At 42.7% G+C, this 14,334-nt stretch overlaps 1 protein-coding gene across 1 annotated transcript; it reads right to left on the bottom strand.

Moving 5' to 3' along the window:
* Positions 1-1,080: 1,080 nt before the first annotated feature.
* On the bottom strand, positions 1,081-14,334 carry LOC146960859 (CD209 antigen-like protein C). Its single transcript, XM_085771992.1, has 6 exons — positions 14,153-14,334; positions 13,964-14,065; positions 6,725-6,892; positions 3,055-3,197; positions 2,837-2,940; positions 1,081-1,385 (listed from the first exon to the last, which is right to left on the bottom strand). Exons 1-6 carry the CDS (start codon positions 14,220-14,222, stop codon positions 1,229-1,231), a joined length of 744 nt encoding a protein of 247 aa, XP_085628118.1. The 5' UTR covers positions 14,223-14,334; the 3' UTR covers positions 1,081-1,228.

Below are 14,334 nucleotides of genomic sequence, written 5' to 3'. Positions count from 1 at the left end.
CACCGATCTCAAAGTCTGCGATTTTATTTTTAAATGACGAACGGCTGTTTTTCAGTCCGTGATTTAAAACGATGGAGCGGCGGTACCGCTGCTAGTATCGCTTCTCATTTAAAATGACAGAGAGAGAGAGAGAGAGAGGGAGAGGAGCGGTGGTGGCGGTGGCAGGGGCGGGGGGGCTACACCGGTGCCGCTTGATGAGGGATAAGACAGGTAGAGAGAGAAAAGAGAGAGACCACCTGTAAACTCACCTTGAGTGAGTGAGTGCACGTGTGGTGTGTGTGTGGTGGGCGGCTGCAGCGGTGGGTGCGTGTGTGGAAGGTGCCCCAGCAGTTTTGAGAGAAAAACAAAGTTAAAAAAAAAGAAAAGAAACGAGGCATCGACTATTAAATTAGTTGTCGACGATTTTAATAGTCGACGTAGTCGTGACTAGTCGACTAATCGTGGCAGCCCTAGCATGCACGCGTTGTGACCTCCGGAAGTCGATGATTATCTCCTTCATTTTGTCCACATTGAGCAGAGCATTGTTAGCCTCGTAAACCAGCCTCTCGCGGAAGTGCATTTCATTTCATTCCGAGGGAGAGTCTGGCCTCATCCCCATTCTAAGCGTTTGGACTGAAACCCTCAGAAGGCCGAGCCAATCAGCGTCGCCCGCTATGATTGACACAGCACGTTGGCCAATCAGGGACCGACTGGTGCAAAGCCCCGTCACTACACCAACTTGCTGATTGGCTGAATGGGATTGTCTGTCAACGCTACTACCAAAGATATTAAACCGTCTTTGCTACTACTCCCGCCCTGCTGCCGCCCACCCCAAACGCTTAGAGGGGGGATGAGGCCAGACTCTCCCGAGAAATGAAATGAAACGCATTTCCGCGAGAGGCTGGTTTACGAGGCTAGTGCATTGTTCTCTCTACACCTGTTTATTGGCAGTGTAAACGCAGGTGTCTTGTTCGCCAGCGCAACGTGTTTCACTATGAACTGATATTTTTACCATTTGAAATGGATAAACCTTTATTTCATTGTAGAAGCTGTGCAGTGAAAAGTCTGACAACTGAAGAAACACACTGGGTTGAATCATTTTTCACATCAGCTCTTGATGCTTTTTAATGTTGAGAAGCTGTTTACATAGATCCAAACTTCAGCGGAGTGAAACACAGACACAGACCCACATTTTTAACAAACATAAAAGAGCAGTTTTTACTAAAGCTTTACATAATCATAGCAAACACTAGACAGCCATCTTTTCACAGATCCATTTGTAGGACGCATCACATGACACATCATTCCAGTTTTGCTTCCCTTTTTCACTCCTTAAATGGACACAGTCCTCCTCACCATACTTCGGGTCTCCACCTCCATTATCAGGCTGGTTTGTTTCCCAGTACCTAGCAGGGTAAGAAGAACATCATGTTTGTCTTGTAAATGTTTCAGGCTCCTCTGGATGATTTTGTTGAATCACATTGGAGCACTTAAAGGGATAGTTCACTCAAAGTTGAAATTTCACTCATTATACTGTATACTCACCCTCATGTCGACTAAGGGCTGGGAGAAGTTTCAGAGTCCTCCGTGGCTTCTCTGAGTTACAGCGGGGCTCCGTGCAGCACTGCATGTCCATATGACGGTTGCAAATGGATACCACTTTTCTTCGTAACAAAAAGACACACCAAAAAACATTCAAATACCTCCATGCTGCTCGTATGTAATGTCCGTCTTGTATTGAAGCCCCGAAATGAGAAATTGTTTGTTTTGTGCCGGCGTCAGTAATCGCACTAACGCCGGCGCAAATCTTGCGAGATTTGGACGGACCAGGAAGAGGAGCTTCCCCTGCAAACAAGCTTGAAATATAGACTTATTTAATTTTTTTCGGAACAATTTCGCATTTCGGGGTTTCAATACAAGACGGACATTACATACGAGCAGCATGGAGGTATTTGGATGTTTTTTGGTGTGTCTTTTTGTTACAAAGAAAAGTGGTATCCATTTGCAACCGTTATATGGACATGCAGTGCTACGCCGAGACCCCCTGTAACTCAGAGAAGCCACAGAGGACTTTGAAACTTCTCCCAGCCCTTAGTCGACATGAGTAGATAATGAGTGAAATTTCAATTTTGGGTGGACTATTCTTTTAAGAAACTCTGTGATTCATGTAGTAAACTATTTTAAACTAAACCATGAGATTTTCGTAAACCTAACCAAGTCGTATAGCTGCAAGCAGCGATGAATGGGCCCTTTGGCCATGTGTGTGTGTGTTTTGGACAATGTGTGTTGGAGTGAGAGCAGTTTTTGTGGCGAATAATAAAAGTATGGGTCACCTCTAGAATATGTCAATTCTTACCAGGTCTGATGTGTTTGCAAAGTTTCATGAGTTTTGTGCATGCTGTGGCCCCCAAAAAGGCAATTTACTTTCTGGAATAATAAATGGTCAGGTCTCAAAAAGGGTCCTTACATCCTTTACTCCTTAACTCCTCCCTTACATCCTTATGTTCAAGCCCTAAAACTTAGGATGCATGTCACCTGAGTTTGGCCATAAGTGAATATTAACTTTTGGTTTCCCAGAGGAGTCATAGCTCAGTCTCCAGGTCCTCTTAGACTTTGTTGTTCTCAATACAATCTAACCTGATTTTCTAATATAAGTTCTTTCTGCTTCAGTGGTGAATAACAAGGACCTTACAGCAGTGGATGTTTCTAACACCATCTGCAGTAAAAGTATGTGCGAACTGCAACAACTTCAACAACAACAGTAACATCCTGTGAGAAAGCATCAAGGTGCCGTACAACTATTCTCATGAAAAGACATTGTTGGATTTAATATGCAGTAAAATATTAGAAACCTTACGCCAAACTCAGAGGAGTTCCATCGACCCATTTCCAGACGCCTTCCTGCTCTTTGTCAGTCAAACCAATCCAAAATGCAGCTGAGGTTAATCCAAAGAGAAATGTCTGGTAAATATGAAGAGACCACGTTATACAATTATTTGAAAATATTAATGGCACAGGCAAGAAGATGAAAATGAATCACACACACACACACACACACACACACACACACATTACCTGCTCTTCAGGACTGTCTATGACGACCAGATCTGCTCCTCTGCCTCTACAGTCCTCTCTGCCTTTGTCCCAGGAACCAGACTTAGTGGAGAGGAGGTAACAGGAACCACTGAACATTGTCCATCCTGAGGGACATGTTTTATCTGCAGGACACAAGAGGATCAGAATGACCTACCAGCTTGTTGTGTAAAGGCATTTAAAGCCTCACTATGTAGGATTCTTGGTACTATAGCCTACTCTGGTTGAGCAGAGCAACTGTCTGCTGCTGTACCCCGTTCCCAGAGAAGCACAGTAGCCTACGTGAATCTGTTGTCATTGCCAGTACATGTGCCGTTGCCGTCGTCGGTACTGGTAGGCTACCGTTGCAGTTGTCGAAACCGGTGGCGTTGCCGATGTCGGCGTCTGTGTGCCGTCATTGGTAACGGCCGGTAGCCGTGCCAAGCAAAGCTCCAGAGCTCGAGCTCTGGAGGGGAGGCTGGTCGGCCGTGCAGCCCAGCACAGGGCGATCGTGTGTGGGTGAGAGGAGCAGGGAGACTGGGCTTGAGCTGAGGCTCTGGAGCTTAGCGGAGCTCCGACTACCAGGACCACCGTGTTCCTACCCACCCAGGAAAGTTACATGCAGCCGATGCGACCCTGCTCAGGCTGCAGTGGCGGCACGATTCATCCTATTAAAGGACAATTCCAGGCGAATTCAACTCAGGGGTGTATTTTCATATCATTTTAGGTCTAAAAGAATGAATCTGAAGATTTTCAGTTTAATTGCTCCTGTTTTGCGGTAGTTGCGTCTGTCCGCGCATCACCACGGCAGCAATGAATGGGAGTGGATGTAAGTTCCGCTGTTTAGGCTGTTTCCAGCCCTCAAAGCCGCATTTTTTTTCCACAGACAGCGTCAGATGGCTACTCAAACATGCACCGAGAAGTTTATTTACTTCAAGCAAGTCGACATGTTTGTAAAACTAGATGTAATTCAAAGTCTCCCGGAGTCTCGCGCGTGACCCAGTTGCCGTGCTCGGTGTGTTCAGGTGCAGTGGGAAAAGCTACCGTTTGTGTCATAAACACAGGAATATCAACTCTTTACTTGCGTCAAGTAAAAAAAACTTCTCGGCGCATCTTTGAGTAGCCATCTGACGCTGTCTGTGGAAAAAAATGTACACTTCAAGCAAGTAAAGAGTTGATACTCCTGTGTTTATGACACAAGCGGTAGCTCCGACTGCGCCTGAATACACCAGCACTGCAACTTCGGGCTCGCGCGAAGTTGCATTGAATTAGATCGACTTTTACAAACATGTCGGCTTGCTTGAAGTAAATAAACTTCTCGGTGCATGTTTGAGTAGCCATCTGATGCTGTCTGTGGAAAAAAATTGCGGCTTTGAGGGCTGTAAACAGCCTAAACAGCAGAACTTACATCCACTCCCATTCATTGCTGCCGTGGCGATGCGCGGACAGACGCAACTACCGCAAAACAGGAGCAATTAAACTGAAAATCTTCAGATTCATTCTTTTAGACCTAAAATGATATGAAAATACACCCCTGAGTTGAATTCGCCTGGAATTGTCCTTTAATCATTTTTCTACCACTTCAATGAGTTTAGAAACATTATTTTAAAGCTCCAGTTGGTATGCTGATGAAAGTGAAAGGAAACTCCGCGACTTGGTCGGAAATTTCAAAATAATACTCCAGGTCTCTTTATGAATCTCTGCCAAGCGCCCCACACACACACAGACACACACAGATACACACAGACACACACAGACACACACACGTGCAGGCGCACGCACACAAAGTAGCCATAAACGCACCCACAGAAGATGTACCGTATCCATAGCAACTGGAGACTCCAAAATGATCTCACGTCTCTCTCACCATGAAACACACTCTTCTTGTCTGTGTCTGCGTGTGTGGAGGGAGGGAGGGAGGTTGACAGAGGTGAAAAGAGGGAGCTGACTGTGTGTATCATCTTGAAGTGTCCGACCAGTGTTGCCAGGTGTACGATAATTATCGTATTTGTACCATGAGACGTTCAGGTCGGGTCCAGAAGTCAAGCGAGCGAAATTCAAAAGCAGGGAAAATGAGACAGTAAGGCCCCTGAAGGAGACAGTAAGGCCCTTGCACACTGAGTTGTTGTTGTTTTTTTGTCCGAAACCGCCGCACGTTTATTCAACATCATGTCATGTTGATCATGACTCTGAAATTTCGTTCGTCCATCCGTCCGTGTGTGTGTGTGTGTGTGTGTGTGTGTGTGTGTGCGCGCGCGCCTGCCAGCCGCTGTTAAGGATCAAATTGGTTGTCGTCTTTTTAATGTGTGGCTTCAGGAGAGCTAAAAATCTACCACGACTAAAATAAACTGTGATCATAATTAGGTCTATTGACTCTTGAGGATTGGATGACCAAACATTTTATTTTTCTCATTTTATTTCCTGACAAATTAGAGGACCACAAAGTCATCCATGACGACTGGGGGGGGGGGGGGTGGTACTGACGTTGTACTGACGTTGTACTGACGTTGTACTGACGATACAAAGCCGTGAGTGCCCATAGGACGCTATTATACACTAGAGTGACTATAGTGCATCAGCATATTTGACTATAGTGCATCAATAGGCTTGTTATTTTGGTTATAAAAGGTGTACGATAATTTCCCTCAAAATACGATAATTTTATGCCTCTGGTACGATAATCCTACATTTCCCACCTGGCAACGCTGTGTCCGACCAAGCTGCGGACTTTACTTTCACTTTCATCGGCTTACTACGACGTGTAGCAGCGGCGATTGGCTGCTCCTCCTGCTCCCGCTACCTGACTGGTGGAGAATCGTCGGTCGCGGTGGATTTCGGCAAATACAATTACAGGCTGTAGGTGGAGCCAGAGGAGTTGGATTTTGTCCTAAATTACCCATTTATTGTCAGACTATCAGAATATACAGTAGTGACAGTTTCAGCAAATATGACTGAATAATTGTTATCAACTGAAGCTTTAAGGTTGAAAAACTACATAGTGGGGCTTTAAGATTTTACAACTCAAAGGTGACATTATCAGATCATCTACTGATCACATAGGAACTTTTTTTCTCTTTACACTGCCTACATTATAACCAACCCTGGCTGCAGTGTCACACTTTATCACACATCACAAGTCATCTGTGAAGAGGCTAAATTACTGCAGCATTGGAGTGACCGTTTTACTAGTGTCCCATATGGACTTTTTAAAAACATACATTTAAAAGGGACAACGAGGAGTTTGTATTTGGTTATAAAAACGTCTCACATTAATGTGGATGAATCTACGCTACCCACATTTGTTAATGGCTCCATTTTCGAAAAATATATCGTTTTGTCTCTATCGTTATTTTGTTATTTTAATTAATGGTGGAAATGGTCGGTTTATGGTCGGAACTACGACGTTATCTGATCATCTTCGAACCTCTGACTTTCATTCTTGATGAAGGAAAACATTCTTGGCAAGACGTCCATCTTGCGCCAGTCCAAGGATTTCACGGTGCACGCAGAGGCTCATATTAAATGTAGTATGAAAACACTTTGCTTTCCAAAACTCCTTGTTGTCCCTTTAAACTTGAGAATGAATGGTATCTTAATCTATGAACTTCTTTGACTTCAACATGGTTCATTCATGCACAAATCAATCTAATAAGACAAACATGCAAAGACTCACTGCGCTCGTACAAACGTTGAAGCTCATCTCGCTCTTTGGTGACTTCAATGATGGTGGAGTTCAGCTGGTCTCTCTCTTCAGTCAGGGACAAAGACTTGTTATCACTGGTCTGGAGACGCTCACTCAGGTTGGTTTTGACAGAGGAGAACTCTGCAGCTAAGCCATGATCTGAAATAAATCAAGATACACAAAACACCTGCATTTATATCATGCAAACATAAACAGAGACAGAACCACATGTTTCCTTATTTTGCAGCCGCCCATGGTCTCAGTCTAACCCATGGTAACTTTTTAATATCACCTGGTGACAGTTCCAGTGTGCTGTCTGAATTTGCATGTGTCCACTTGAACTCATTACCAATTATGAAGTCCATCACTCTGTTTTTTCCAAAAACTGTAAACCTTATTAACATCTCCTCCCACAATTTTTGCTCAATTGACACCAAAATGTTTGACTGTAAACGTTTGTAGACATATACTTGCAAATTCTGTTTTTTTTTTTTGTTTTTTTTTTCCATTTTCAACGTTCATTAAACAAAATTGGAGTCATGGTAGATGATGTTTGGAAAATATCAGAATTTGATCTCAAAAACTGAATGTTTTACAACATTTAGAATTTCGCTCTCATGCGAACAATTTGAGTCAATGCAAAAATGGCATTTTTAAGCATCAGTTTTTCACTTATGGATCCAATAAATCATTGTTAAAAACAAATTACCTACATCTCCATGCTGTCTAGATGCAATTTGTGTATTTTCAGATTTTTGTCTTAATAACTGAATTTTTGACAGCCGTCTGAAATCTGCCTTTACACACTAACAGCTGCTGTCTTCCTGGATCTGGAAGACAGTGGCTTCCAGATCGGACCATGTCCTTTGACTATCTATGTCCTTCGATGTTAGAGAGGGTGTAGTGCTTGGTGCATGTTGTGTGAGTGCTTAACTGCAACAAGTTAACTGCACCTTCATTCTTAAATTATCTATCTAACTAAGAACCAGAACAGTCATTTCACTGACTGTCAGTCACACTTCCTCATACGTATGGAGTTGCACTACTGAAAAAGCAGCCATAGCACGAGCTATTCAGCCCTTCAGTTTTGAGCCAGATGCAGAGCGGGGCGGGGGATTATAAGCACTATTGCCCCATCCTGGGGTTGTGATGCATCAACCCCAGTCAGTCTGAAACTGCCAGTTAGCGTCTGCCGTTGGTTCACAGCAATTTGAAGGCAGAAATACTCAAAAGTGCATTTTTGCACTCACGTACGTTTCTGCTGATATGTCCTCTAGCATCAGAAAAATCCCACAGGAACATGTGAACAACATGAAAAACACGATTTTCATCGGAGGGGGTCTTTAATAACTGAATTTTTGACAGCCGTTTGAAATCTGCCTTTACACACTAATAGTCGCTGACTTGCACACAGGTGACTGACTGGCTTAACCAATTTGTGAAGCTACATCTAACATTTCCATTTGCCAATGAGCTCAGTGAGATAGAGGATGGTTCTTGGTGTTGAAGATTGTGCGTTCAAGCCTCAGCTCGTGCAACATTTCCATATGAGAGATCTACCCACACTTTTCACAAAGGTCCAGTCCCATGCCAGATTTCCTCGACTGGAAACACAAGACAACAGTCCTGATGGCGGCACTACAGCAAGCCTCTACATTTTAAAACTTTCACTTTTAAATTGTCTAATCTTGCCTAAAATTGCCCAGCCCCGACCATTGCTGAGCAGCAGCTATATATATTTTTTTTTAACTCATTGAGTGCCATTGACGTCTATGGACGTCAATCAAAATCCAATGCTTGAGTGCCAATGACGTCCATAGACGTCAAATGCACTTTTCTGCGGCTGGTAAATGGGGACGCTGTCGCTCACACTGTAATTTTGGGGCTTCTGGGATGCGTAGAACAAAGGATACTGTAGATCAGAGCAAGAAGTGAAGAAGAAGGAGAAGACGAGCGCCATCAGTACTGATATAAAAAAGTTGGAAAAAGTTTCTATTTCTAGGGAAAAAGGAGGAGGAGAGGGTGAGGGGGCGTACCTGTTGTATTTTAGTTGTTGTTTAGTTTAGTTGTTTTTTTTTTTTTTGGGGGGGGGGGTCAATGAAAAAACATGTGAAATGACATTTTCAAATGTCTTACATGTTTTTGAAGCCAAAATTAAAATGGATGAATCATTGTTTTTCTTGAGAGACTCTGTTTCACAAAAATGCATTTTTTCTCAACTTTCTAGAAAAAAAGTGGTCTTTTTGCTGCAACCAGGCTCTATTCAACTTAAGATAAATCAAGAATGGAACAAGGTACAAACAAATGGATTCCTCTCTAGTTAAAGTGTGTCCAGACTCTCCAGCACTGGTGCCCCCCAGGGATGTGTGAGCTCCCCTGTGCTCTTTACATTATACACCAATGATTGCATCAAAGTCCATCCTGATAACTACATCATCAAATTTTCAGATGACACGGCCATTCTGGGGCTGTTGCACAAGAATGGCAGTCCAGAAGCTTACCATTCTGAGATCTGTAATTTTGTTCAGTGGTGTGACTCTAATTATCTGATGCTAAATGTAAAGAAAACTGAAGAGATGGTGTTCAATGTTAAAGCTGTGGATGACCTGAGGCCGGTGGTCACCCACAATGAACCCATCGCTCAGGACTCTTCTTATAAGTACTTGGGAGTTTATATTGATGACACACTCAGCTGGAGGGCCCATGTGGAGAGTCTCTGCTCCAAACTGCAACAGAGATTGTACTTTCTGCGCAGATTGAGAGTTTTTGGTGTTGAGCAGAAATGTATGTTGTTGTTTTATCATGCCGTACTGGAGAGTATCATAAGGTACGGAATTACAGCCTGGTATGGCAACTTGTCTGTTCAACTAAAGACACAAATGAATCGCCTGGTACAACATGCCATGAAAATCATGGGCGTTAAAGATCATGTTTCTCTTCAATCCATTTACGAACAATCCACCTTGAGACACACACGCAAAATTTTGTCTGATCAATCTCATATTCTCCATTCAGAGTACCAACTGCTTCCTTCTGGGAAGAGATTTAGAGCTCCCCGGAGCAGGTTGAACCGCTACAAACATTCTTTTATTCCAACATCTGTTATACCCAGGGGGCAAAGCAAAAAAACGGACACGGAGCGTTGTAAAAGCTTTGACACCAGAAATGATATCTAGGAACTTCAAGGATTAAAACCTGGGTGGACAACCCGGTCAACTAGCTGCTGGAAAGCTACAGGGGGCCAAAACCCCTTTCTGGGGTCATTTTGCTGGCGAAATGATGTAAATGCAAATATTTAGGTACTACAATGGCATAAATAGTCATACAACTATAAAATTTGGCAGAGAGTATCTTGACACATAGGGGGAGGCATGAAAAAAACATTCTGGGGTTTGTTGCAACTCAATTTTAAGATATCACCCTCAACATCCCAAAAAAGACCAAAAAAAGTACTGTTCGCCTGACAAATTCTCATGAAAATTATTATTTTTCAGCACTTTATGGAGAATATCTATGCTTAACATGTATATAGAAAAATTCCTTAATTCATAAGCTTCCATTTGAGTCCAAGATAGCCTTTCTATCTCCAAAGCCCAACTTGCTGTGGCCAACGGTCTTCTCTATCTGTCTGTTCACTTTGGGGAGACCAGAAATACAATGGTTTCTGATCAGGCCAGTTAACATGTAATTTTTCACAATAGGTGTTGCATTGTTTGGAGACAGCCTGTAGCTTTCCAGTAGCTAGTAGAAAGGATATCTTGGACTCAAATGGAAGCTTATGAATTAAGGAATTTTTCTATATACATGCTAAGCATAGATATTCTCCATAAAGTGCTGAAAAATAATAATTTTCATGAGAATTTGTCAGGCGAACAGTACTTTTTTTGGTCTTTTTTGGGATGTTGAGGGTGATATCTTAAAATTGAGTTGCAACAAACCCCAGAATGTTTTTTTCATGCCTCCCCCTATGTGTCAAGATACTCTCTGCCAAATTTTATAGTTGTATGACTATTTATGCCATTGTAGTACCTAAATATTTGCATTTACATCATTTCGCCAGCAAAATGACCCCAGAAAGGGGTTTTGTCCCCTGTAGCTTTCCAGCAGCTAGTTGACCGGGTTGTCCACCCAGGTTTTAATCCTTGAAGTTCCTAGATATCATTTCTGGTGTCAAACCTTTTACAACGCTCCGTGTCCGTTTTTCAAAAAACTGGGATTTTGCCCCCTGGGTATTAGTATTCTGAATGCACATATGTAGTTGTACAGTTGATAAAACACTGTGCACTGTATTGTAACGGTTGGGCAACTGCCATTTTTTGTTGCTGTGTGCTGTGTTGGTATGGGTAACGTATGTTGTTTAATGTGTACTGTATCAGTAAAGGTGATTGATTGATTGATTGATTGATTGATTGATTGATTGATTGATTGATTGATTGATTGATTGATTGATTGATTGATTGATTGATTGACGTATATTTTATGATGCTGTGTACTGTAGCAGTACGGGTTACTGATCGCTCAATTTTTATTGTTTGTTTGTTTGATTGTTTTTATTGTCAAACTGCGGACCACCTGTGAAGCCCACAACGAATTTCCCTACGGGGACAATTAAAGTCTATTGAATTCAGTGATGTTGCTAGGTACGCGTCCTGCGTCCCTGACGCATTAAAATCTAACAGGACGCAGTAAACTCACTATCCATGCGTCCCGGGGACGCACCTCATTTTCCCATGAAAAATGATACATTGTTAACAACAACTCGTGTTTAAAATCATGGGAATGACCGGCGGACGGCCATTATCCACCATTTAACCCACACAGCCATAGGTGTTGATATTGCCCCGACCATTGAGCAGCAACGTAACAAGAAGACGTAGCGGCGGTAGTCGGTAGTTTTTTCTCTCTCTCTCTCTTTTTTTTTTTTGCCACCGTAGTGTTTGTTGGAGCGGCGTGGTGCTGCACGTGACGCGCTGACGTTAGTGTGTTTACATTTACGACGAGCATTAATTCTCAGTCCGAACCCGTTAAAAAAAAAAAAAGCCCTGCCTCACCGAGTCATATTCTCGGCGCGAACCCGGCTCGAACCAGCGCGTCCGGACGGGTTGGGCCGTCCATGCTTAGAGCCCAAAACAGTCCAGAGATCCGAGGGACAGAGAGAGACAGCGCAGCAACAGGTGTCTGTGTGTGTGTGTGCGTGCGTGTGCTACCTGCTGTAAAGGGGGCTGTCCAGCCACAGCTCCCCACTAGACCAGTTCTGAGTTCAGTTTAAGTTTCATACACTCCAGCCATTCTTGCCATTACAATGTTAGGAACCTCAGTCAGTACTAAATCTGCTTCTTTCTTTCTTTTAAATTTACTTAAGCAGCTACAAAATATATTAGACATGTACCACACATTTGGCTGGAAGGTCTCAATGGTTCAAGAACTTTTTTTCCATCATTAAATATTAAAATGGAGCCAAGTAGCCTACTGCATGTTTGTTTTCCTTTTAAATAAGTTCAATATCAAGTGCTAATTCCACCTGCCATAACTGGCTCTCTCTCTCTTGTCTCTCTGGCTCTCAGACAGTGAGTGTGATATTTACAACACACACACACACTGTAATAATATCTGCACCTATTGATTGACATGCTGTTTTTGAGGTTTTTCTCTCCTTATGTCATTGTGTGTAATGGCTGCACTGTTGCCGTGTCGCGCTCCCATGGTCGCGCTATGGGTCCGTATAATTTCCTGCTTTTTTGTCCTTGGCCAATCACATCCCTGATCACACAGGGACAACATGGGGCTGCCTGTGTGAGTTTTATTAATGTTTACATCAGGTTGAGTTAAACAAATCAGTTTATGCTGCTGTGATTTAAGTAAATACAGTAATCATCATAGTGTAGTGGCAGGAAAGACCATTTAATCTGTATCAAATATTGTGTTGGTCAAGAACAAGTTCAATTTAAAGTCAGAGGAAAAATGTTTAGGGTGTTTTTACTGTTCCTAAATGTAAAAATGGGTCACATTGGACCCTCAACATTATTTAAAGGTTAAATAACGTGTTACTTAAACATTTTTCATTGTGCTGTGCTCTAAAAATATACTAACAAATACTAGTGTAGAGTCCTGTATAAGGAATGTTGAGCTTAAACTTAAACTTAAATTTAGGTTCTCAGGAAAATAGCTGCTCATCAGTAAATAGTTAATGAATCGATGAGGTCCATCAACTATCGATTAATGAATTAATCGATAATTTGCATCCCTAGGCCCTAGTTTTTTTTTTAATTGTGGTATCGAATAAGTATCGAGAATCGTGGAAATTTACAGAAATTCTGGTATTATGACAACCCTATTGGGGACCCATTGAATTTCCCAGGGACCCACCCAAATCACCACCTGTGGGTCCCAGGGACTCACTACATTGAAAACCTATCAACATCACTGTGAATTGATTTGAATTAAATAGAGAGTCTCCTCTTTCCTTTGAGCTGTTTGGTGTTTTCAGAGTTATAGTACAAAATATTCTCTGGGTCTTGAAATATTACTCAAAATGCCCCAAAACGCTGGCACATGGCACTGACCATTTTATAAAGTAGAAGAAGTAAGCGATATTTTTGTGTTAATATAAGTCTTAAATAGTTCTATCTTCCGACAGCAATCACTTACATAGAGTGTTTGGACCGAAACACTCTGCTCTGCTCTGAGCCCAGGAAAACACTTTTCTTGTATCCTACAAGTTTTATCCAATGAGGAGAGAGAACGGCATGAAGGGGCGGTCCTCTCTGTGCAGCCAAGGGATGCACGTGAATGTGGTGACGTAGGGACGAGGACCAATAGATCCATGACGAGGGCGGGGGCTGCTAACTCCATCGGCTGACAAGACGTTATGGTGCGTTCAAGGAAACCCGTAACTCGTGTTTTTCCGACCTGTGAAGTCGTACCAGTTCGATCTGGTACGAGTTCACGGGTCGGAAGTTACTAGTGGCCGTTATAGTGACTTTCACAGGTAAAACAGGTCGGAAAAACACGAGTGGGTTGCCTGGAACGCTACAAAGTTGTAAGACGTGACTTGAAGCTGTAATTTATGGTTTCAAAAGCCTGCCTGGAACGCAGCATTAGCCAAAACGACCGGATCGCTTACTTCTGCTTTAAGTTGCAGTGCACTGAGATCTTGGAGCCACTGCAGGATAATGATCCTTTAATCATGAATTCAACTTGACCTTTAAGTTATAAATGAAGCAGACTCACAGTGAACACCGAGGCCGATGAGTCCAGCCAGCAGGAAAACACTCAGCAGACTCAGAGAGAGGACGACAGCTCCATGACATCTCCTCTCAGAGCTGGTGGGACCTGAACCAAGAAAAGACCAGTTAATAAAAACAGTCACACATAATAACAGACATTTGTTCTCTGCTCTGTCTGACTGACAGCTCTTACCTGTGGGATTGGTTGAAATGTTGGACTTGTCCGGCCTTACATCATCAACATTGACGTAGATTTCGTCCATTGATGCTCACTACGATACAGAGGATCAGCTGCAGCACAGTCTGACATGAAAATGACAAAAAACGTGATGGTTTCAGTTGTATATTTGAAGTAGTGAGGAAGTGGCAAGTGCT

This window comes from Trachurus japonicus, unplaced genomic scaffold (assembly GCF_045865225.1).
Source record: "Trachurus japonicus isolate A0001 unplaced genomic scaffold, Traja_1.0 AP029896.1".
In the NCBI taxonomy this organism is placed as follows: Eukaryota; Metazoa; Chordata; class Actinopteri; order Carangiformes; family Carangidae; genus Trachurus; species Trachurus japonicus.
Note: the sequence above shows the minus strand (reverse complement) of the source record. Positions and strands in the feature narration are given on the sequence as shown.

Bases quoted from the DNA above. Each gene is read 5' to 3' on its own strand.
- LOC146960859 (XM_085771992.1), bottom strand. From the start codon at position 14,222: ATGGACGAAATCTACGTCAATGTTGATGATGTAAGGCCGGACAAGTCC. The intron at 14,066-14,152 runs GTAAGAGCTGTC...TTCTTGGTTCAG, and splicing joins CATTTCAACCAATCCCACAG to GTCCCACCAGCTCTGAGAGG. The intron at 3,198-6,724 runs GTGAGTCTTTGC...TGTGTCCTGCAG, and splicing joins TCAACGTTTGTACGAGCGCA to ATAAAACATGTCCCTCAGGA.